This window comes from Lacerta agilis, chromosome 7 (assembly GCF_009819535.1).
Source record: "Lacerta agilis isolate rLacAgi1 chromosome 7, rLacAgi1.pri, whole genome shotgun sequence".
NCBI lineage: Eukaryota > Metazoa > Chordata > Lepidosauria > Squamata > Lacertidae > Lacerta > Lacerta agilis.
Window position 1 is genome coordinate 6,029,467 of NC_046318.1, and position 25,258 is coordinate 6,054,724.

At 44.4% G+C, this 25,258-nt stretch overlaps 1 protein-coding gene across 1 annotated transcript in view; it reads left to right on the plus strand.

Annotated features, from left to right (window-relative positions):
- Positions 1-25,258, plus strand: part of PCDH1 (protocadherin 1) — an 80,293-nt gene that overhangs the window by 47,921 nt on the left and 7,114 nt on the right. Inside the window, 1 exon segment of the mRNA XM_033154256.1 lies at positions 21,180-21,399. Coding sequence (XP_033010147.1) covers positions 21,180-21,399 — 220 coding nt within the window.

Here is a 25,258-nt window from a genome sequence, read left to right on the forward strand (position 1 = left end):
GCTGATGATACAACCTTGATGGCAGAAAGTGAGGAGGAATTGAAGAACCTTTTAATGAGGGTAAAAGGGGAGAGCGCAAAATATGGTCTGAAGCTCAACATCAAAAAAACTAAGATCATGGCCACTGGTCCCATCACCTCCTGGCAAATAGAAGGGGAAGAAATGGAGGCAGTGAGAGATTTCACTTTCTTGGGTTCCATGATCACTGCAGATGGTGACAGCAGTCACGAAATTAGAAGACGCCTGCTTCTTGGGAGAAAAGCAATGACAAACCTAGACAGCATCTTAAAAAGCAAAGACATCACCTTGCCAACAAAGGTCCGTATAGTTAAAGCTATGGTTTTCCCAGTAGTAATGTACGGAAGTGAGAGCTGGACCATCAAGAAGGCTGATCGGCGAAGAATTGATGCTTTTGAATTATGGTGCTGGAGGAGACTCTTGAGAGTCCCATGGACTGCAAGAAGATCAAACATATCCATTCTCAAGGAAATCGGCCCTGAGTGCTCACTAGAAGGACAGATCCTGAAGTTGAGGCTCCAGTACTTTGGCCACCTCATGAGAAGAGAAGACTCCCTGGAAAAGACCCTGATGTTGGGAAAGATGGAGGGCACAAGGAGAAGGGGACGACAAAGGATGAGATGGTTGGACAGTATTCTCGAAGCTACTAACATGAGTTTGGCCAAACTGCGGGAGGCAGTGAAGGATAGGCGTGCCTGGCGTGCTCTGGTCCATGGGGTCACGAAGAGTCGGACACGACTGAACGACTGAACAACAACAATCTGGCTGGGCCTCCCCAGCCACTCTGGGCGGCTTCCAACACAATATTAAAATACAATAATTCATCAGATATTGAAAGCTTCCCTAAACAGGGCTGCCTTAAGATGTCTTCTAAAAGTCTGGTAGTTGTTGTTCTCTTTGACATCTGGTGGGAGGGCGTTCCACAGGGCGGGTGCCACTACCGAGAAGGCCCTCTGTCTGGTTCCCTGTAGCTTGGCTTCTCGTAATGAGGGAACCGCCAGAAGGCCCTCTGCGCTGGACCTCAGTGTCCAGGTAGATCGATGGGGGTGGAGACGCTCCTTCAGATATACTGGATTAAGGCGGCAACAACAACAATTGTTGTTGTTCAGTCGTTCAGTTGTGTCTGACTCGTCGTGACCCCATGGACCAGAGCACGCCAGGCACGCCTATCCTTCACTGCCTCTCACAGTTTGGCCAAACTCATGTTAGTAGCTTCGAGAACACTGTCCAACCATCTCATCCTCTGTCGTCCCCTTCTCCTTGTGCCCTCCATCTTTCCCAACATCTAGGGAGTCTTTTCTTCTCATGAGGTGGCCAAAGTACTGGAGCCTCAGCTTCAGGATCTGTCCTTCCAGTGAGCACTCAGGACTGATTTCTTTAAGGATGGATAAGTTTGATCTTTTTGCAATCCATGGGACTCTCAAGAGTCTCCTCCAGCACCATAATTCAAAAGCATCAATTCTCCGGCGACCAGTCTTCCTTATGGTCCAGCTCTAACTTCCAAACATTACTACTGGGAAAACCAAACAACAACAATAAGTGAGGACAAAACCAACTAGCAATTCCCGCACTCATGTTCTTGCTTGAGGTTTCGTGCGACACTTGGACTCACTACCATGCTGTCCAGGTCAGTGTTGCACATATCTTCCTATATACATAAAAAGGCAAGGCTGTTATCATTTGTAGTGCAGCATCACAATCCTGGATTAAGAAGAAGAAGAAGAAGAAGAAGAAGAAGAAGAAGAAGAAGAAGAAGAAGAAGAAGAAGAAGAAGAAGAAGAAGAAGAGTTTGGATTTGATATCCCGCTTTATCACTACCCTAAGGAGTCTCAAAGCGGCTAACATTCTCCTTTCCCTTCCTCGCCCACAACAAACACTCTGTGAGGTGAGTGGGGCTGAGAGACTTCAGAGAAGTGTGACTAGGCCAAGGTCACCCAGCAGCTGCATGTGGAGGACTGGGGACGCGAACCCGGTTCACCAGATTACGAGTCTGCTGCTCTTAACCACTACACCACAAGTCGGAGCACAGCCCCCGTTGAAGAAATTGCATGAATTCAGAGTCAGGTCAGGGAGCAAAAGAGAAGGCAGTCTGCACATCATCACCACCACAGACAGGGAAAGTGGTGGTGCAAAACAACAGCAGACATTAGAGTAAAACGGGTGGAGGGAACTGAGAGTAAAATGGCAGTTTTACACCATGACAGATTAAAATTCTGCATCTTTTTATCTCTCACATGAGGACGCTGAGGTATGCAAGAGGGAGAAATTTGAGAATAAAAAGAGAGACACTGGAAAAAAGTGGCTGTTTTGAATAAGGGCAGATATTTGAGTAAAGCAGGGGTGCAGTTTTAAACAACAGCAGAGGTTTGAGTGAAACAGCAGTGGAAACGAAATGGCAGAGATTTTAAACAGTGGCAGAGGTTAAAATAGTGTGAGGAGGGGTGACAATGAGGGAAGGAAAGTGGCAATTTAAAACGGATTGAGTACAGCAGGAAGGAAGTTATGGAAAGCCTCTGCTTTGTTAGCTTCTGCATTGTAGCTTCTCTTGCTATTTCTGCTTCTTAAAACTCCTTTGTTTCCTTGCTTTTAGAAAAACAAGCCCTCTGTATTATTCCACCCTGCTTCACTCAAACTTCTGCCATTTTCTGAATGCGGCAAGAAGGGAGGACACTCAGAGGGGCGGGGTGGCTGTTTTAGACTTCTCCTTCCATTCCTCAGTTGTCTCAGGTGAGAGAGAGAAAGGATGCAAAGCCCTCAAATATTCCAGGACAGGGGTGGCCAACTCCCAAGAGACTGCGATCTACTCACAGAGTTAAAAACTGGCAGGGGGGTTCAGGTCAAAGTGGTTGAGCTTTTTTTAGGAAGGCTCATTTTGGGGGGGGGTTGGGTCATAGTTGTTGAGTTTTTTCAAGGAGGAGGTAAAATGTTGAGCTTTTTTTAGGGGAGCCACAGTTGTTCAGCTTCTTTGGGGGGGAGCCAATGATCTACCAGTGATCTACTGCAGACGTCAAGTGATCTACTGGTAGATCACAATCTACCTGTTGGACATGCCTGTTCTAGGAGCCATGACAAGCCAGTGATAAATTGCTCCAGTCATCAACCTAGCTACTGCATTCTCTAAATGTATTATGAGTAATCTCAGAAATGCTTTAAAAGAAAACCAGCTTATTAGTAGTAGTAGTAGTAGTAGTAGTACAACAGAGATTATACATATTATTTCAGAGTACCTGATATTTATTCACAAATATTTGTTGTACATCATCAGAATTAACACAAAGGATTGACTATGCAACTACAGTGGTACCTCGGGTTAAGAACTTAATTCGTTCCGGAGGTCCGTTCTTAACCTGAAATGGTTCTTAACCTGAGGTACCACTTTAGCTAATGGGGCCTCTGACTGTGCCGCTGTAGCACGATTTCTGTTCTCATCCTGAAGCAAAGTTCTTAACACGAGGTACTATTTCTGGGTTAGTGGAGTCTGTAACCTGAAGCGTCTGTAACCGAGGTATTGGTAAAAAAAAGATAAAGGGACCCCTGACCGTTAGGTCCAGCTGCAGACTACTCTGGGGTTGTGGCGCTCATCTCACTTTACTGGCCAAGGGAGCCAGCGTACAGCTTCTGGGTCATGTGGCCAGCATGACTAAGCCGCTTCTGCCGAACCAGAGCAGCAGACGGAAACGTTGTTTACCTTCCCGCCGGAACGGTACCTATTTATCTACTTGCACTTTGACGTGCTTTCAAACTGCTAGGTTGGCAGGAGGTAACTACTGGTACTACTCTATATAGTGATCACAGTCCAATTAGTTTTACTATTAACTATACAATATAATGCAAAGCTTATTTTTTTCTTAATACAGGGTGAGTCATTTGTTAAAAGTGTTTCAGAGGAACTTAAAATATATCTTGATAATAATGATACCAAAAACATTACTGATTCTATATTATGGGAATCGGCTACAGCCTATGGGGGGGTTAAAAAAAGGTGCATTTAAGGGGGGAAAGGATGCAAGGAAAATGATTAATGAAAATTTATTAGAAGCTAAACGGCTATTACAGTGAAAGCACAGTATGGTTTCGCAAGAAAGCGGGTTTTTTTAAATAAAGGTAACGGATGATAAATTACTCGCATATTATTTAAGAAAGAAGTTTAGAAAGCAAATAATTCCGCTTAATAGGAAGGATGATAATCAATATGTTCTTAATGAGCAAGAACTCAAGGAAGAGTTTAAGAAATATCATATCAAGTTATGTCTTTCAAAAATCCACAAACAGAAGAAAAAACAAAAGTTTTTTCCTAATATAAGACTGTGAAACCTAACAGGTGTAGAAAAAGAATGTCTGTATGCTCCAATTCAAGTAAAAGAAGTAAGGGAAATGATAGCAAAAGCCAAAATTCAAAAATCGTCCAGACCTGATGGATTTTCATTTGAGTTCTACAAAGCACTTGCCTGCATTGCTGGGGGTTCGGCTAGATGACCATTGGGATATCTTCCAACTATACAATTGTATGTTATACAGGAAACTTCCCCGCTCACACAGAAGTGCATTCCTGGCCACCTCCACCCCCTTGAAGTGCTGAAAATGGCACACGCATGTTAATCACATGGACATGGGCCGATGCCTGTAATTCCATGTTGAGGGAAGGTAGAATCCTACAAACATTGAATGAGGATTCAGTCATGATTTTTCCCAAACCAGAAAAGAATTTATTACTACCCATATAGCATACTCCAGTATCATTATTGAATTCTGATTAAAAATATTTGCATCAACAGTGGCAAGGAGCTTTGATGTGGTAATGCATAAATAAATTTATACAGAACAGTAGGTTTATCTTAGAAGGAGAAGGGCATATAATATCCTTGAAATGATAAATATAATAATTTCATCAACGGGGGGGATAACATTTTATCACTTTTATAGACAATAAAAAGCTTTTGATAGGGTTGAATGGTCCTATCTTTTATATGTGCTGAATAAGTTTGTCTTTGGAACAAGTTTTATAAAATGGATTCAGTTTACTCCAAGCAAGAGTTTTAGTGAAAGGAAACTTATCTACAAAATTTAGTCTGCAGAGAGGGCAAAATCGAGGTAATAGCTTGGCAACGATTAAATATCAGTTTTATATGGGCTAAAAAAAAAAAAACACCACAACTTAAAGCTAAAATAATGTACACCAACAAAAATAAGGGGGTTGTCATTTCCTGATTTAATAAATGAATATCAGGCAAATAATTTGGATTACCAAATGGTATTATCAACCAGGACAAGAAGAAATAGGAGTAGTAGAGAAATGTTTTGTAAGAATCCCATCAAATGTATTATTATGCATGGACCCAAAAGACAGAATACTGGAGAAGGGTTGCTTCTCCAGCACTATGCACCATATGGGATAAATAAAAAGCAAACTGTGTCTGTTGACATCACCAATTACATCTCTGCTATTTTATCCACCATTCAGTAAAAATGGAACTATGGGGTAGTTTGTTAACTGGCATAAAGGAGGGCTGGAAAATTTGGTTGAGCTGATTGGTAATAATCAAATAATGTCTATAGATCAAACGAGTGAAGCTTTGGATAATGTAGAATTCATATTATATTAATATTTTTGAATTAGAGATCCTTTACATCCCGGTCATCATCTGCTTGATTTACTTCCATCTGGACGTCGCTACAGGACTTCATATACAAAATCGGCTAGGCACAAGAATAGTTTTTTCCCTTGTGCCATTAAATTGTTAAATTCGTAGTTGTATAGCTGAAGGGGAGGTAAAATATGGGTGAGGTTTCTTTGCTTCTTTGTATTGTGAGAGGAACAGTGTCTGTAGGTTTACATTGCAATGTAGCCGAAACAAATTCCAAGTATGTTGGAAAATGTACTTGGCCAATAATAAATTATTCCTATTCCTATTCCTATTAAAATAAATGCTTGAGAACTTATAGAGAAGGCTTAAGACAGCCAAATAAGTTTGAGAAATTAATTTGTCAAAAACCTGAAAAAATTGCCCCAAATATATCAAATTGTTATTCACGCGGGAGATAGAACAAAAGTTGACTATGTTACAAAATGGGAGGAAATTACTAAAGTGCTATGTTGTATTTTGATGCAATTTAATAGCAATGCTGGATGGTCTAGCAGTTTCTCAAAGCTGGATAAATCTATATCGATGTGTGTGAGAGAGTGGGGACACTGTTAAACTTTGGGTATTGTGGTATTTATACACAACATATACAAAATGGGAAATGATGAGTGCTGGAAATGGATGGATGTGGAATGGATAGAGCAGAGTTTATCCACTGCTGGTGGAACTGTCCTGAGGCTAAAAAGTAATGGCATGAAATGGCATTTAATATAAGCTAAAAGGGGATTAAAACAGATGTGAATTTTCTACATGTCTGGATACGTTTGCCTAAACAAAAACATTTTAAACAGGCACCGAAAAAAGTACAACAAAGGTGCTTGCCAGATATCAATAGGCAGGGTGTTCCAAAGTGTAGGTGCTGCCACACTAGAATAATGGTTTCTAGAGCAGAATGAATATTATGCGGCACCTGTAACTGTAAACAGTTCCGCAGATCAAAAAAGTTGGACCTAATTTTTTGTTTTGTTTTGTTTTAATGACTTTTCCCATAGGTTCCCACTCTGTGATACTGTGATGTCAAAAGTTTTTTGGGGGGGATCCAATATCCCCAAAATTTGTCCATTAAATTCCTTTAAAAAAAATTAAATTACTGACTGCTCCTTCCCAGAATTCAACTCGTCCCTTACAAGTTGCCCCTCAAAACTCTCCTTCTGCAGGAAGTGTTTGGAACAGCAAACACCCTGTTGTAACTAAGCCAAAATTCATGTAATTACAATGATCACATACTCTTCCCCTTTTGCCCACCCTCCATTCTCTGCTCCCTCTGTTGTTTCACTTGTATTTACCGTATTTATCGCTCCATAAGACGCACTTTTCCCCTCCTAAAAAGTAAGGGGAAATGTCTGTGCATCTTACGGAGCGAAGGCGCTGGATGGCAGCAGGATCCCTCGGCTGCTGCTGCAGTCGCGAGCGGAGGGATGCCTCTGCCGCCAGAGCCAGGGCCTTCCCTTCTACCCGGCTGGCCTTGAAGCAAGGGGGGAGCCGCCCTGACGCTGTGCACGGCGCTAGCGGTTCTCCCCCCCCCCCCCCGCTTGCTTTAAAGCCAGCCGTGGAGAACTGACGGACCGTAGCGTCTTCCGGAGCGACCTCCCCTCCTCTCCGGCTGGCTTTCAAGCCAGCGGCAAAGGGGCGGGGAGGAACGAGCAGCCCGAAAGCTGCCCTTCCTCCTCTGCAGCCCCCTCCGCCAGCAGCAAAGGGGCGGGGGAGGAAGGAGCATCCCAAAAGCTGTTTTGGAGCTGCTCCTTCCTCCTCCACAGCCGCTGCCAGTGCAAAAGGAAAAGCAGATTGTGCGCGAAAGGTCAGGCAGGAGGCAGACGCTCCACAGACAGTACTTGAAGGAGCACCCCCTCCAAAAAAAGTGACCCCCCCAATCCTTCCTCAGAATTTTTTTCCCTTGTTCTCCTCCCTCTAAAAACTAGGCGCGTCTTATGGAGCGAAAAAATACGGTGTTTTAAAACTGCAAGCTCCTGTGATAGGAACCCATCGAACACAATGTGGAGCATAATGTATGTAGATAGCATATTATTATTATTATTATTATTATTATTATTATTATTATCATTATCATTATCATTATCATTATCATCAACAACACAACTTTATTATTGTTGTTATTATGCTAAATGACAATGCAGTCTCAAGGCCTGCTGTTTGAATCTATGGAAAGCTACGCCAGTGGCTCCACCCTTTGCACCACTTTCCAATCTGTACATAAGTACTTCTGTGTATAAAAGCCCCAGCTTCTTGCAACCCCAACCCCACCCCACCCTCTCTCTCTCTCTCTCTCTCTCTCTCTGCGCTGTGCAGGGATGCCAGTAGCTCTGATTGATATTCCCGGCACTGTAGCTCATGCCTCGCACATTCAGCTGCATTGCTGTTTGCTTATTAGAACTTGTGAGCCCTTTGGAGCAAGTCATTATCTACTACCTCCTGGTATCAAGCCAAGGACCTTTCGTGACCTCATACTAGCAGCATTTGGAGACTTCTGTGCATTGGGCAGAACAGACGCAGGAAAGGGAGGCTGGGATATGAAAGTTTATAATGCTCTTTCTGTTGACCTGTTTTTCCTAAATTCCAATTGCATACCGATAGTGCTGCATGCATGCCGTTTATTCATGATTTGTAATTGTTGTCATAATCCTATGGCAGTGCAGGAAAACCGTGGGTGCATAATTCATGACCCAGGTTCATAATTCATCTCCCAATCATTCTTTTGCTCCTTGTCCCTCTCTGTTGGCTGGCTGCAGCAGTAGAAATAAAGGAACTTTAAATTGCCTCTCTAATCTGCTTCCTGTTCTGATGTGAGAAGGAGCAGTTGGTGAGAAGACTTGGCGGAGAGAAGGGAGGTTATGTAAGTCTCCATACACACCCATTGCCAACTTTCTTCCTTCTTAAATTTGGGGTCTGGCTACCCACTCCTTACAAAAGTTGTATTGAGAGGAGCCACCTTCTTCTTTCACTAAGACCCTCATGGGAACATGCACAGGAACATAAAACATTCTCACTCTCCCTTTGAACTCTCCCCCAAAGAATCCTGGGAACTGCAGTTTGTTAAGGGTGCTGAGAGCTGTTAGGAGACTCCCCTTCCCATCTCAAGCCTACAATTCCCAGAGTTCATTGGGAAGAGAGGTTTATTTTTAAGCCTCTCTGGGAATTGCAGTTCTGTTGGAGGGAATAAGGGTGCACTCACAAGTCCTGCCATCCTAACACAAGGCATTTTCAGGAAATTGTTCATTGGGTTCACATAACGAGCTAACGATTTCCATTGCTTTCTATAGGGAAATTTCTAATGCATTCTTGACCATGGAGTTTTTACCCCCACCCCCCACCCTCAATGATGAAAAAAACCTGGGAAACCTCTGAAAGTTTGCCAAAGGAGGGAAAGGGAGACAGCAGAAAAATAAGAGAGCACCTTTTCCTCATTTGCTTGCCTTTTGCAAGTGAAACGGTTGCTGCAGACCAAAACACAGAAAGCAAAGTTTGTTTAAGGCTGCTTATTTGTTTACAGTACTACATGAAGGTCCAGCTGTTTGGATACCTGTGGTGTGTATTGCGAGGTTTGGGCACTACTTCCTCATCTTTGGATAAGTGAATTTTTGTACAATGAGCATTTAGATAGCAGGAGCTGTGAGTATACGGCAGGGGTCGGCAACCTGTGGCCCATGGGCTGCATGCAGCCCACGGGGGCAGTTCAACCGGCTGACGAGCTGCCACCGAACTGAGCCACCTGCTTGGTGAGTCCCTACGTACTGCGCTAAACCGGCACGGCGCAGCACAGGGACTCACTTCCGCCGCGGCGGAAATCATGTCTGTGCGTGCCCAGACATGGTGATCCGACCCACGGAGAGATCTCCACGGGACTTGACCAGCCCAAGCAGGTAAAATCTTGCCGACCCCTGGTATACAGTAAGGGCGAAGGCAGCTGTTGAAATAAAGGGCAGTTGAGAAGGTTCTTTTGCCCTAGACCTTTAAGGAAGTGTCTTTAGAGAAGCTTTGGGAGAGCCAGGGAGTCCACTTGACCAGCTGCCCCTTAGATTAATATTTTGACCACACATGTCTGCTCTGTTTCCCTGTTGTCAATGGGTAGATAGGGGAGTTCCATTCAGCCCATCTAAGCATTGTAAAGGAGAGCAATTCTGTGGGGTTTCCCAAAATTCTCCACAATTTGTGTAGGGAAAAAATGAAGTAGAACCATTGGCAGGAGAAAATGAAGTAGAACCATTGGCCAAACTCATGCTAGTCGCTTCGAGAACACTGTCCAACCATCTCATCCTCTGTCGTCCCCTTCTCCTTGTGCCCTCCATCTTTCCCAACATCAGGGTCTTTTCTAGGGAGTCTTCTCTTCTCATGAGGTGGCCAAAGTATTGGAGCCTCAGCTTCAGGATCTGTCCTTCCAGTGAGCACTCAGGGCTGGTTTCTTTAAGGATGGATAAGTTTGATCTTTTTGCAGTCCATGGGACTCTCAAGAGTCTCCTCCAGCACCATAATTCTAAAGCATCAATTCTTCGGTGATCAGTCTTCTTTATGGTCCAGCTCTCACTTCCATACATTACTACTGGGAAAACCATAGCTTTAACTATACGGACCTTTGTCGGCAAGGTGATGTCTCTGCTTTTTACTTGGTACTCGGTACTCAAACATAAAACTTGTGTACAGTTTTGCTTACTTCAAAATGGATGATACTAGGAACGGAAAAGAAAATGTCTCCAAAATGGTGGTCCTTGGAGGATTGAGCTCTGTGAAAAAATGGTGGTAGCCCTACTTGTCTCTGCAAGGCATCTCTCTGGCAGCAGGGTTGCCAGCTGCTGCTTTTTTATTGGCTCTGCTCTTGTGAATTTAGCAGCAGCCAGATACACACAAAAAGCTAATGAGAAAGAAAAGTAAGCTTATCAATGCTGCAGTCCTGTGCACTAATGAATAAAACCTTTTCATCACAGGGGAACTTACTTCTAACTATACATGTAGATAGAAGCTCAGACTGGAAGTTTCTCTAGCCAGGTGATGAATAGCTTCATCTGTTTAATTTCTTAATCTTAGCATTCTGGAGGAGTAGGAGAGCAAGTCAGCAGCAGAGCATCTGCTTTGCATGCAGAAGGTCCTGTAGGTTTAATCCCTGATATTTCCAGGTAGAGGGAAGGTCCCTGTCTGAATTCGTGGACAAGTGCTGTGCAGATAGTACTGAGCTAGAGGAACCGAAGGTCTGACTTGGCAGCTCCTGACCTGGTTCCCATTGGGTGAAGAACTCAAATTATGGGTTCAACAAAACCATTAATACTGAAATCAGTGCAGTACATAAACAAAGAAGAGTTTGGATTTGATATCCCGCTTTATCACTACCCGAAGGAGTCTCAAAGTGGCTCACATTCTCCTTCCCCTTCCTCCCCCACAACAAACACTCTGTGAGGTGAGTGAGGCTGAGAGACTTCAGAGAAGTGTGACTAGCCCAAGGTCACCCAGCAGCTGCATGTGGAGGAGCGGAGACGCGAACCCTGTTCCCCAGATTACGAGTCTGCCGCTCTTAACCACTACACCACACTGGCTCTCACAAAGGGAAGTTCAAGACCCAGCAGATGCAATGCATGGCTAAGCAAGCTAAAACGTTGGTCCAACAAGCAACAGCCTCCTCCCCTATCACCCCACGATATGGAATGGGCACAAACTTAGCTCAGCAAACAAAACTGTTCCTTAGACTGGAAATGCAAGCGGGCATTCCTTTGAGAAGAATGGGCTTGTGCCTGTTGCCCCATGCCTGTGCTGTGAATCCTCTGGAGTAGGCAGGATGGGTGACCCGACAGGCTTCTCTTGAGGGGCCCAAACCAGAGACAGACTCAGTTGTCTTTGGAGGCAGGATGTCTGGAGTGGACCCTGGCAACTCCTGAGATACAGAAGCTGCATGCATGGGTGATGGGATCGGGCAGAGAGGACCCTGCCAAACTAGCACCTTCCCCTGGATCCTCATCCTGAGACCCTCCCCAGCAGCATCCATTGCAGCCAGCCAGCCCTGCTACTTGGAACTCATGGTGCTTCCTATGGGCAAAGCAAGGGGACATGGGGACACCAACCTTTAGCTCCACCTACCACTCACTGCCATGTCCTCTGCCCCACCAGGCCCAATGCTGACAGGGTCAAGCAGGAACTGGGAAGAGACAGCTATTATCACTATTTCAATCATAGTCATTGCCAACATTTCTGGCACAGAGGGGAGCAGGTAGCTTTGCAAGCCCAGAACATGCTTCCTTGAAGCCCATTGGCACCACATTGGTGACTTCTAGTATAGAAAGCAGCGTTAGTTAAAAATGCTAGGTAAATCTTCCAAACAATAATGCTAATTTACGCATCATTTATGCAGGTTACAGATTTCAGCTTTTCTTGCGGCAAATTTAAGTTCCTCTGTGCTGCATTCTTTTCTTTTTCTTTAAAGGTTATGCAGAGTGAACTCTAGGGTTGCAGGCAAACAGTGTACGCTTAATAATGTAGTTTGCATATAAACGGACATAATTCTCCTCCTCCTCATCTTGCTGCTCCCCCCTTGGCAAAATGATGAGATGGATAGCCACATAAAAGTGAGTAAGTACTGAGTAGCATCTACCAGCAGGTGTCCCTGTGGCTGCAGTTGAGAAGGAAACAAACTCCGTAAGCGGAACCAGAGCACAGAGCAACAACGAAGGTACGCTGCAAACTGCAGCGGGCAGTGGAAGTGATAAGAGCCCAAGGAACTCTTCCCAAGGAACACCCAGAGCTGGCTCAGGTGTTGCTGGTCAGGAAACCAAACGGTAGTGACATTACTGAATGATAATCAGTGTGTTCACCTGCTGTGTTAGAAGCACTGTGACTCAGGGGTAGAGCCACTGCTTGACAGGCAGAGGTCCCAGGTTCAGTCCCTGGCATCTCTAGGTAAGGCAAGGACAGACTCTAGTTTGAAACCCTGGAAAGGCAATGCCAGTTACTAGCAGCAATACTGAGTTAGAGGGACCACTGGTCTGACTTGATATAAGGCAGCCTCCTCTGTTTCCAGACTACCAAGAAGTGTGGGTGTTGTTCACACCGAATTCGCAATGTGTTGCAGGAAACCAAATGCCACGTTAAAGAGGGATTTGTTCCCCCCAAGATGTTCCATATCACGCTGAACAGTAATCAAAAGAGCGTGAAATGTGCTGGCCAGGAAGAGTTTTCTGCCAGCCCACCTCTGCATCAGAATATCAGCTGGTTAGAACAGGCTCCTTTTCAAGCAACAGAAATGGACCACCTTCAGCCCGCAATATATTAAGGGGAAAGGCTCCAGCCTGCTGTTGGCAATCTGGAATCTTTCTGAGACTGCAGTTCTTTAAGGTCATCGTTTTGGAAGAGACACACTCCAGTGTGCTGTTTTAAATACAACACTTTCTAGAACTACTCATGAATTATTATTGTTGTTGATTATGATGATGATTAAATAAAGTAAGCTGCAACAAATATTGTGGGATGCATGTATACTCAGAAGAAAATCCCATTGAATTAAATGGCGCAAACAGTCAGATATGAGGGCAACGATCTGGTTTTCTTTCTTAATTTCAGAGTTCTGAAATTTCTTATTTGAGGAGCGGTAGCAATGCATTTGCAATCTCTTCTTCGTTAAGCTTGCTGCCATGTGCAATTTGCTGCAGTTTTCAGTTAGTGAGCTTATGCACATTAATTAAAACCGTACAACAAGGATTGAACGGGGATCTTTTTCATATGGATTTAGTCTTTGTGTGAGTTCAAAGCGGTGTGTTTGGTCTTTCGGGGGGGGGGGTGTACTATTGCATCCAGAAGCAGTTGTAAACCTCCTTCTGGATCTGGGGATCTCACAATCTTGCTCAGAATTAAACTCAGGTTATTCACCCTCACCCACCCCAGAACTGTCTCCAGCCATCAGTTCAGAACTTCAGCAACCCCTTGGATCAGAGGATGACAAAGAGAGGTAGACTTGTGTGTCATCAGTGTACTAACAACACTGCAAATTTCTAGATGACTTTCCTCATTGGCTGAAAATCATATAAACTCCCATGGAACTCTGTAAACACTACTACAGTCATCCAGAAAGGACCAAAACCACTGTAAGGTGGTACCCGCTTTAGCCCAACCCTGACAGGTGACCTAGAAGGATATCATGGTCGGTGGTATTCAAAGCTGCTATGAGAGGTCCAGAACTAATATGGTAGCACATAACCCATCCATTCACCTGTGTAAGTCATCCACCAGGGTGGCCAAAGCTACTTTTGTCCTGTAACCAGGCCTGAAACCAGACTGGAATGGATCCAAATAATCACCATCACCCAAGACTGTCTGGAATTAAGAGACAACCGCTTATCTAGCACCTTGCCCTCAAGAGAGAAATTTGAGACCAAGGGGTAATTGTCCATAAGTAGTCTTATAGAAGACTGATCGCCGAAGAATTGATGCTTTTGAATTATGGTGCTGGAGGAGACTCTTGAGAGTCCCATGGACTGCAAAAAGATGAAACTTATCCATCCTTAAAGAAATCACCCCCGAGTGCTCACTGGAAGGACAGATCCTGAAGTTGAGGCCACCTCATGAGAAGAGAAGACTCCCTAGAAAAAACCCTGATGTTGGGAAAGATGGAGGGCACAAGGAGAAGGGGACGACAGAGGATGAGATGGTTGGACAGTGTTCTCGAAGCGACTAGCATGAGTTTGGCCAAACTGCGGGAGGCAGTGAAGGATAGGCGTGCCTGGCGTGCTCTGGTCCATAGGGTCACGAGTCGGACACGACTGAATGACTGAACAACAACAAGTCTTATAGAAGACTCCCTGGAAAAGACCCTGATGCTGGGAAAGATTGAGGGCCAAGGAGAAGGGGACGACAGAGGACGAGATGGTTAGACAGTGTTCTCGAAGCTACCAAAATGAGTCTGACCAAACTGCGAGAGGCAGTGGAAGACAGGAGTGCCTGGCGTGCTCTGGTCCATGGGGTCACGAAGAGTCGGACACGACTAAACAACAACAAGTCTTATCAGCACCTCCTTGAAGCAGATAGGAACAAACCCTTCCCTCAGGGAGGTATTAGCTACCTCAGAAACCTAGACACCCAGTCCTAATAGGCAAGGGTCAAGTGAGCAGGTGGCAGGCCCAGGGACAGTCCACCCCATTTCACCACCTGAGCTGAAATGGGATGGTGTCCTCCTGTTGAAACCTCACTTCGCAGGGTTGTGCAGCTTCCAGGTTCCAGTGAGATCTCGCAAGAAGAAGAAGAAGAGTTTGGATTTGATATCCCGCTTTTCACTACCCGAAGGAGTCTCAAAGCGGCTAACATTCTCCTTTCCCTTCCTCCCCCACAACAAACACTCTGTGAGGTGAGTGGGGCTGAGAGACTTCAGAGAAGTGTGACTAGCCCAAGGTCACCCAGCAGCTGCATGTGGGGGAGTGGAGACGCGAACCCGGTTCCCCAGATTACGAGTCTATCGCTCTTAACCACTACACCACACTGGCCTGCAAGATCTCACTGAATCCTGGAAGATGTTGCTTTCCCTTGCTTTTTGAGCAGTCGTGGCAGCAGGGGCAGGCAGAGTGCTCCCCCACCGCAGGAGAAGTGACTACAGCGGCTTCTGGTATCACAAGAACCCCATGAGATCTCACCAGAAGCCACAACTGTTTAGCCTCACTTCTCCAGCTGAGGTGGCTGCCTCAGATCACAGGAAGAAAGCAATCTATGGGGAAAAAAGTTTAGTGTTTGACAAGATTAAAGGGGGGGGACTATTGGAAAAACTAAAGAGAATCATAGAATTGCAGAGTTGGAAGGGACCCCAAGGGTCATCCAGTCCAGACAGGACTGGATGCAGCAATCTCAGCTAAAGCATCCAAGGCAGATGGTCATCCAACCTCTGCTTAAAAACCTCCAAGGAAGGAGAGTCCGCAACCTCCCAAAGGAGACTGTTCCCCTGTCAAGCAACTCTTACTGTCAGAAAGTTATTCCTGATGTTTAGTTGGAATCTTCTTTCTTGTAACTTGAAGCCATTGGTTCGGGTCCTGCCCTCCAGAGCAGGAGACAGCTAGCTTGCTGCATCTTCCATGCCTTTTAGATATTTGAAGATGGCTATCTAAATTAAAATACAGCTTCCAGCTTTGAGGTTTTACTATATAGCAGTTGAATTCTGGTTTGATTCTGTATTGTATATGTGAATAAGAAACCTACTTCCTGGTCCTCCGTTGCCAGGTCTCTTTTATTGTCCTACATTCTAGTTTGTGCTTTGGTTAGAGTAAAAGTGGCTGTTCTGCATTGACCAGAGTACTTCCAAGATCTCATCTGACTCCAGAATGCTATGAATGATATGATTCTATGAAAACTTTGACACACCTGCCTAATTTCTGACCCCGAGGACAGACTGTTTAGGAATGGATCTACATGAGTATGTGTTAGGGATATGCAGCCCAAATTATGAAGGGAACTTGGGTGAGGTTTTCACATGTTTGTGCTGGACTGTATCCGTAATAAGGCATCTCACATTGCACTAGGGACCCTCTAGAGCAGGGGTCCCCAAACTAAGGCCCAGGGGCCAGATGTGGCCCAATTGCCTTCTAAATCCAGCCCGCAGACGGTCCAGGAATCCGCATGTTTTTACATGAGTATAATGTGTCCTTTTATTTAAAATGCATCTCTGGGTTATTTGTGGGGCCTGCCTGGTGTTTTTACATGAGTAGAATGTGTGCTTTTATTAAAAATGCAACTCTGGGTTATTTGTGGGGCATAGGAATTCGTTCATTTTTATTTTTATTTTCAAAATATAGTCCAACCCCCCACAAGGTCTGAGGGACAGTGGACCGGCCCCCTGCTGAAAAAGTTTGCTGACCCCTGCTCTAAAGTCTGATGTTGATCTGTGGACTTGCCCCCCCCCCAAACCACGACATTTTCCTATTTAACATAAAGCAGCTATTGCAATTAAACAAAAAACACCCTGAGCTCAAGTGGGGAGAGGGTGGAGAGGTGGTCTTTTTTTGGGGGGGTGGTCAGGTCTAGGCTTTCTTGAGAACGAAATATTCTTCCAAGGCATACATATTACAATGATTTGGAGGAGGAATGTTGAAGTAAATAAAAAAGCATTTGTTTTCTTGATGCTGTTCTGCGAGTTCTGCCTGAGAAAGCAGGGGACTTCTTCCAAGAGTGGACTGCTGGCATTCTTCCTAGTTGCCTTCTGCTTCCTAGCAAACAACTGAAAATCAATACTTCAATCAGTTTGATTTCATTCTGCTGTTTTTCATTTTTTTTTCCAGATTGTGGAAGTTTGGTTGTTATTTTGCAAACTTTCAGGAGGTATCAGTGTAGGGTCATTCCATTTTACCCCTGCCTTCGTTCAGTTGTACGGCTTTTATTTACGTGATTTGTTTCTTTTTCATTCTAATCACATTCTGTTTTATAACAAACAACACCTACTTGAATTGCTTGCTTTTAATTCCCTTTGTTCCATTTTATTTTTCCTTTTGTTTGTCTTTAAAAAAAAACCCATGCCTCGTTGCTTAATGTGTCTGTTGCTTTTATTAATTTTGCAATTTAGTTGAATACTTTAAAAATATCAAGAATACTCAGGGATGTTGAGACCTTCTGAGAGTTGCTATGGGCCACCACCTTAAAACTGCTATGCATAGAGTCTGCAGTCTGCCTAGTCAGAATGAAACCCTGATGCACACATGCATGCATGTATTTATTTATTAAATTTCTGTACTGCCATTCATCCAAGGATCACCTGGCAGTTTAAAATATATAAGCACAAAGCAGAGCAGGTGAATCAAACAGCAGATCTTTGCTTGCAAGTTAAATAAACAAATCAAACGGAAATATATAAGCACAAAAATATATACCATAGCAAAAAACAAAACAGCAACCCCCACCACTGTTGTAACGTGGGGATCATGATTCAGCAAGTGATTTCAGCTCTGACATAGCAGGCAGGAGGCAGCTTCTTCATGTAACACTCTTTATTCAGACAAACAAGACTGGGGAACTGAGGAGAGGGATGCTACATTTATAGGGACAGAAAGACTGGCTAGAAAGGGTACATTTTGGAGAGAACAATCTCAAGCAATCACAAAGCTGCCTTTTGGTGGGAACCAATAAGACTGAGGATCCAAATGCAGCAACTTGAATAAACCAATAGTGGCTGTTCCTTCTGGAACGGGAAGGCAGTTACTTTCCCCTAATGTGAATACAGACAATAGTAATACAGATATTATAACCCTTGAATCAATACACCAGTGTTTTTCAACCACTGTTCCGTGGCACACTAGTGTGCCGCGAGATGTTGCCTGGTGTGCCGTGGGAAAAATTGTGTTTATTTGATTCCTATTCAAGAGAATTAATTTATATATAGTCAATATAGGCACAGAGTTAAATTTTTTAACATTTTCTAATGGTGGTGTGCCTCGTGATTTTTTTTCATGAAACAAGTGTGCCTTTGCCCAAAAAAGGTTGAAAAACACTGCAATACACAACAACCACCTCAGTTTAAAAGGCCATAGATCATAGCTGTCAACCTTTCCCTTTTTTTTTAAGGGAAATTCCCTTATTCCGAATAGGATTCCTCGCAAGAAAAAGAGAAAAGTTGACAGCTATGCCATAGATGGTTTAATTAGCCAAAGGCCTGGGAGAAGAGGAATGCTTTTGCCTGGTACCTAAAATTTGTAACAAAGGCGCCAGGTCAGCCTCCCTGGGGAAAGGGTTCCCCAAATGGGGAGCCACCACAGAAAAGGCCTGTTTTCATGTTACCACCCACCAGACCTCTTGTGAGGGAGGCCCATGAAGAAGGGTTTCAGAGGATGATCACAGGGTCCAGGTTGGTTCATATGGGGAGAGGCAGTCCATGAGGTATTGCGGTCAGTGCCGGATTTATGTATAAGCTAAACAAGCTATAGCTTAGGGCCCCACTCTCTTGGGGGCCCCAAAAAAATTTAAAGGGGGGGGGGAAACTGGGTGTACATTTCCAAAATATAAGATAAAAAACAAATAAAATAAAGCCTACCTACAGCAACCGTGTTTTGTATTGTGTAGGCTCCTATGATGTAAGTAATGGGCCCCGCCTGCTAGCCTGCTCCCTAAAATATCACTGGTTTGCTCATTTCTATATACAGTACAGATCAACAATTACTTTGATAAAATACATATTTTGTTATGTGCAAATGGCTTTAGATACCTATTAGGTCCATAAATTACCATACAGCATATATTCAACACAAAAAAACAGTGACAATTTGTTGTTGACAAAGGAAAGCTGGACATATAAAGGGCCCCATTACCTTCAGTAGCCTAGGGCCTCATCAAACCTAAATCCGGCCCTGATTGAGCCATTTAAGGCTTTATAGGTCAAAACCGGCACTTTGAATTGGGCCAGGAAGCTAATTGGCAGCCAGTGCAGTCTGGGCAGGATCGGTGCAATATGCTCAAACTGTACTGAGGTATCACCACGCCACCATATTCAACATTGCAGTAAGGACGGCAAAGAGGAGCTTCAGACCTGGTGGGATCAGATGGGTGGGATCTGCCAGAGGGAGAAGGGGATTCTCAGATGGGGGGCAGAGGCAGTCCAAACACCTTGCTTGCCGTATCCACCATCCTTGCAAATCGGAACGGTTCAGACCAAGCAGTGCAATCGCTGCTTGCCAGTCCGCTGCTAAGTCATTGTGGGGTGATTTAAAGTAATGAGCAACGTCTCCACCATTTGACAGGTTGTTAGTTTCACGCCTTTCCCCGGTCGGAGCCCATCCGGCACTGTATCAGTTTCATTGGCGCTTGACAGCCCCAACTAAGAATGTTCTGTTTCAGGCAGATCTAATTTAGGGGGGTTTGGATGTCTCCTACCAGATGCTAGTTGCATTCCCCTGTTAGATTGTCCGTCTCAACAACTTAGCGCATCTAAGTTATCTTGGTATAAAGCAAAAAGGGCCTTGGTGGGTAGGGGAGAGATTAAATTATACAGCCATCTTGCACGCTGGCAAGCCGCCACCCCCCATGACATACATTTTGGGGGAACCACCGGCGTCTACTTCATCAGGTGCCTCTGGGACTATGGCACTTATGAGTAAAAGAAACTGCTTTGAAAGGCTACATAACTTGAAAGGAAGGGTAAAAATATGTAAAACAGCAATTTATTAAATATATATATATATATATTCAGGGAATCTTGGAGGTTTAGACCTACCTTTTATGGTGCTTTCTACTTTTGAGGAGGCAGCATCACAAAGTGTGAGAAGGCATCTTGAATCTCTGCCTTATGTTTAGTACAAAGATGCCAGTCCATGATCGTTTGCACTGACTATCTTCAGTTTGCTAACAGCTGTTAGTATTTATTACTGTTGCATGTACTGGGTTAAGGTCTAGCTCATCCCATGATCTAGGTGGGTTCTCTTAACGGAGAAGTGTTTCTCAGGTTGCATCGATGTGCTTCCTTGCTATTCATTGTAGTGGCAACATTTTACAGTTCAAATGTGTTGCAAATCCGGAGGACAGGTCTTCTTTCATTTGCCCACCTGTGTTTATTCCGTCATGGTGGTGGCTGTATTTCATCCCATTTCTTCCTTCATCCACCCACATTCATTTCATCAGGGTGGTGTCAACTTTAGACCTACTGAAGAACTCTACGTGGGGCTACCTTTGAAGGTGACCCGGAAACTGCAATTAATCCAGAATGCGGCAGCTAGACTGGTGACTGGGAGTGGCCGCCGGGACCACATAACACTGGTCCTGAGAGATCTACATTGGCTCCCAGTACGTTTCCAAGCACAATTCAAAGTGTTGGTGCTGACCTTTAAAGCCCTAAACGGCCTCGGTCCTGTATACCTGAAGGAGCGTCTCCACCCCTATCATTCAGCCCGGACACTCAGGTCCAGCGCCGAGGGCCTTCTGGCGGTTCCCTCACTGCGAGAAGCAAAACTACAGGGAACCAGGCAGAGGGCCTTCTTGGTAGTGGCGCCCGCCCTGTGGAACGCCCTCCCATCACAGGTCAAGGAGATAAACAACTACCTGACATTCAGAAAATACCTGAAGGCAGCCCTTTTTAGGGAAGTTTTTAATGTGTGATATTTTTGTATCTGATTTTTGTTGGAAGCCGCCCAGAGTGGCTGGGGAAATCCAGCCAGATGGGCGGGGTATAAATAATTATTATTATTATTATTATTATTATTATTATTATTATTATTATTAGTTCATCTTTAACAAACTGCCTTGAACCTTCTGTTGGCGTCAAGATACTGTTCAATGCTTAGCCACTTGTTGAATGGTTCAGTTACTCAGACATTGAAACGTTCACTGTGCATATAATTCATTCATGTTTTTGGCAAAACCGGTATTGATCTGCACATGGCATTGTAATATGTTTTTGCTTGTTTGAATAGTTATTAGTTAATCTTCATTCGGTTATCATTCTAGTAAATTCCCTTTTATATTTATTAGCCAGTTTGTGATGGTTTGGTTTGGTTTGATTTAGTAACATTTTACAGTTCACCTATGGAATAGGTTTTTGTGAATTTTTTTGTGTGCGTTTTTGTTTTTGCGCAGTTACCTCATCGCCGAGTGACATTCTCTGCAGCCAACCAGGCGCAAGATCTGCAGGACCCCTCCCAACACAGTTACTATGACAGTGGCCTTGAGGAGTCAGAAACACCAAGCAGCAAGTCGTCATCGGGGCCCCGCATTGGACCACTGGCTTTGCCGGAGGATCACTATGAGCGCACCACGCCAGATGGCAGTATTGGGGAAATTGAGCACCCTGAGAACGGTAAGGAACCTGCTCAAAATTGCTAAGGCTGTCTAGGAAACCCACCAGTATGAGTAGATCTGTGTCCCACTTGCCAAAGAGCATGCACTGCTGCTGCCAAAGCAAGGAGCAGAGAGGGGTTGTGCATCGGACGTGAACTGCGTCAGGGAAATACTTTAATAGTAAATTTGCTGTAAAAAAATTGGGACAGATCCATCTCCAAAGATTGGATACGGGAAGGAATGAAAGGAGCAGAAGACAGACAGAGAGAGTTTCAGGACATGAGTTTGTAGTAAACTATTCAGCACATGGATGGATTTACTCCATACCATTCCATGAGTTTGCTATGATCTGCATTCTGTTCGGTCTACCTTCCCACTTAACTTGGTGTAGTTCTCAACATAATTTCTGATTTGGTGCATGGCTCTTTCTCAGCACCGTTTTCAGTTTGTATCTATGTTTTGTTGCTGCTGGTTACTGATGCACACCAGAACATATGCAGAGTGCAAAAAGGGACCTCGATGTGATGACACAATAGGGGATTCACATTCCTTTCCGTGTTGTAAATCAGTCAGTCCCCATATGTACTGGTGCACACCAGTAAACTGTAAGAAAAGAAGATGCAGTCTGCGGACTTCAGAAAACTGCAAAGTCCAGAAAACAAAAGTGGAAGAATAGCAAGATCACTAATGCATCAGCACTTATGCAGAAACGAGATCAGGTAATTTGCAACCCCCCCCCACCTCGCCCAAATCTTGCAGGATAAGGATACTCATACGACCCTGAAAGTGGCAAGGTTCCTGGTCGCTGTCCTTACCCAAAAGCGACGCCAGGAGTACTACAAGCTAGCTAAGGCTTAGTATGCCATTCTATTTTATTGTATTTTATTGTTACTGTGGTGTTTTAGCGGCTGTTGTTCCCACTTGCACAAGTTGTTATCTATGTGTTTTTTACTTGTATGGGCCTATGGCCATAAATAAAATTCTATTCTATTCTATTTGCAACCCCAAAACACAGACGGAAATTTGCATTTTGAGCAGCAGCTGGGGTACATGCTTGCCTTTGGCTGCTAAGGATTAAGGAAGTAGGAGGGGAAGAAAAGGAGGAAGCCAAAAATAACCCACCTCGATTTATTATTAAGATTTCCAGTGCTACTTGAATGAAATAATGCACCCGACTGAATTTTAATGGCAGGGGAGGGGGCAACAGGGAGAGAAGATTTAGTTACAGGTAGGTAGCTGTGTTGGTCTGCCATAGTCAAAACAAAATAAAATAAAAAATTCCTTCCAGTAGCACCTTAGGGACCAACTAAGTTTGTTCTTGGTATGAGCTTTCGTGTGCATGCACACTTCTTCAGATACCTTCAGAGAGAAGATGTTTGTGTGTGTGCGTGAAAGTTTTGAGTGTGAGTGTGAGTGTGCTTTTGGGGAATGTGTGTAAAAGAGAGTTGTGGATGATCCTGAAAGAGAGAACTGTGGGTTAAGGAATGGTTTTATGCATTTGGCATCAGCCCCCATCTCTGACTTTGTACCTTGGGTCCTGGGGCAAGTTAACTGTCTCCTTAGTATTACCGCTTTTCCTTCTGTGAAATGGGTTCCTGTTCATAGCTGTCAACATTCCCTTTTTTTGCTGGAAATTCCCTTATTCCAGCGCCGTTTCCCATTGCAAAAAAGGAAAAGTCGACAGCTGTGGCCGTTTCCCAATGCAAAAAAGGGGGGGGGAGGTTGACAGCTCTGTTCCTGTTGGAGCATAAAACTGGCTTAAAAGAGGTGATTTTGTACATTGGGTACCAGATCCATTCCCCTGCCTGCACTCAGGTTTGGGGGACACATACGTTTCATGGACTTGCAGAGAGATTCTTCGTTTGTTTATTAAAATTTATAGCCTGCAAGAACCGGGTGGGGGGGGGGGGGGGAGAGGAGAATATATATATATATAATATACCTGCATTCAGGTGTTACACAATGCTGTGCTAAAATATAGCATCCCAAGTAAATCCGGTGGCCAGAAACAAGTAAAAACATGTCTGAAAGACAAGAATATGAGCAGGTAAGGCTTGCCTCACAATTGTATTTCCATGCTAGAAAGGGCTTGCCCTGTTTAATTTGTGCCAGGCACACAGTTGTTAAAAAGCACAAGAAATCATTCACTTTGTTCCTGTTCCTGTGCTTCTCACTGCCAGCTGCTCCTGTTGGAAGAGAACAAATCTCTTAATCAGGGAAGATACAGAAAATCCCTCACATTCCTTCCTTCTGGTTGCTTAGCAACAGTGATTATGTGACTAAGCATCCTTAGCAACAGCGGAGCCTCCTATCTGCCTAATAAACCTTAGAATGTTGCCTCCATGTTCTGCTTTCTTTAAAGATTGTCGAACTGACTCCTTTTTAAAAAAAAAATGTAAGCTAGGAGCCAATGGAGGCAGGGAGAGAATGAACATGAAGATAAATTAGAAATTATTCAAAGTTCTACTCCAAAATGAACTTAATTCGCCTTTAAGTTTACCTGGCAACTTTGGGAAACTACTTTTGTGTGTAGTTCAGATTTATTTTAGCTAGTTCAGTGAACTTGGTTCAACTGAAGTTCATTCCAAGCACTGAGGATCCATCCACCTTGTTCTGGCAAGAGTACCTAAATCCAGCCCTAGTGCTGCCTTAAATGTACCTAACATAAGGGAATAAATAATGTAACATAAGGAAAAAGGACACGTCCCCCATTTGATGATTTTATTCACTAAGCAAGTCCAGGTATTTTATATCCACCAAAAAATCCATAGCCGACAGCTCCAACTGGTATACCTCAAACCTTCAGATAACTTGAAGAACAACATTTTTGAGCCATTCTGCAGTTTCACATACCATTTTGATAGACCTGGGTGGTAGAATTCCTAGGCACTGGGTGATATTCAACTAAGTTTTACTTAAATAGACTTACTTGTTGAAGTTAATGGGCCTAAGTTAAGCCATGTTCATTAATTTCAATGGGTTTACTTTGAGTAAAACATCAGATTGCAGATGGGGGGGGAAGGGTCATATTTTTGGATACTTCCTCACGTAAAAAACTCCCTGCATGTAAGCTCTGGGGAAGGGAATGAAATTGGACAAAATACCTGTCAAAGTGCAGTATACTCGTTCCAGTTATTATTCATATATTTATTTATATGAGGATACAAATCCTCCCAATGTAGCTTTGAAGTAGATACATTAACAAAATCACAATATAATATTGTTACTCTTATTATCCACACACCATAGTACAGTAATGTACCATGCATCTGTATACCAGTGCACTATAAGAACTATATAGTGAATTCTTAATGAGTGGCACAGAAGCAGCCTCTTGCAAAGTTTTCACATTTTGCATTTCCACTTACTGTGCTGTAGTAATTGCAGAAAATGACTTAGGGAGGAATCTCTGAGTCTCAGGTGAACACAGGGACGGAGCAAGGGGGCGGGGGCGGTCCGCCCTGGGTGCCGCCCTGGGGGGGGGCCGCACCCCCGCGATCGATGCTGGCGGCGCGGCAACTTTTAAAGGCTGCAACGCACGAACAGCAGCACAGCGTCTGTGCTTCTGTTCGCACGCTGCAGCCTTAAAAGTCTGCCGCAACGGCTACATGTCCACCCAAGATGGCAGGTGCGATCACCGGCACCCCTTCCGACCGCGCCGTGCCACGCCGAGTTTTAAGGCTGCAGCGGGCCGATCGCGCCCGCCATCTTGGTTGGACCATGCGCAGTCCACCCAGGAGGCTGCACACGCGTCGTGAAGTCACGATGCATGTGTTGTGATGTGAGGGGCGTGCGCGCTAGCGAGCGCGCACCGCCCCCAGTGGGTGCCTTCATGTTTGCTACCCCGGGCGGCAAAGCAGCTCGCTACGCCACTGGGT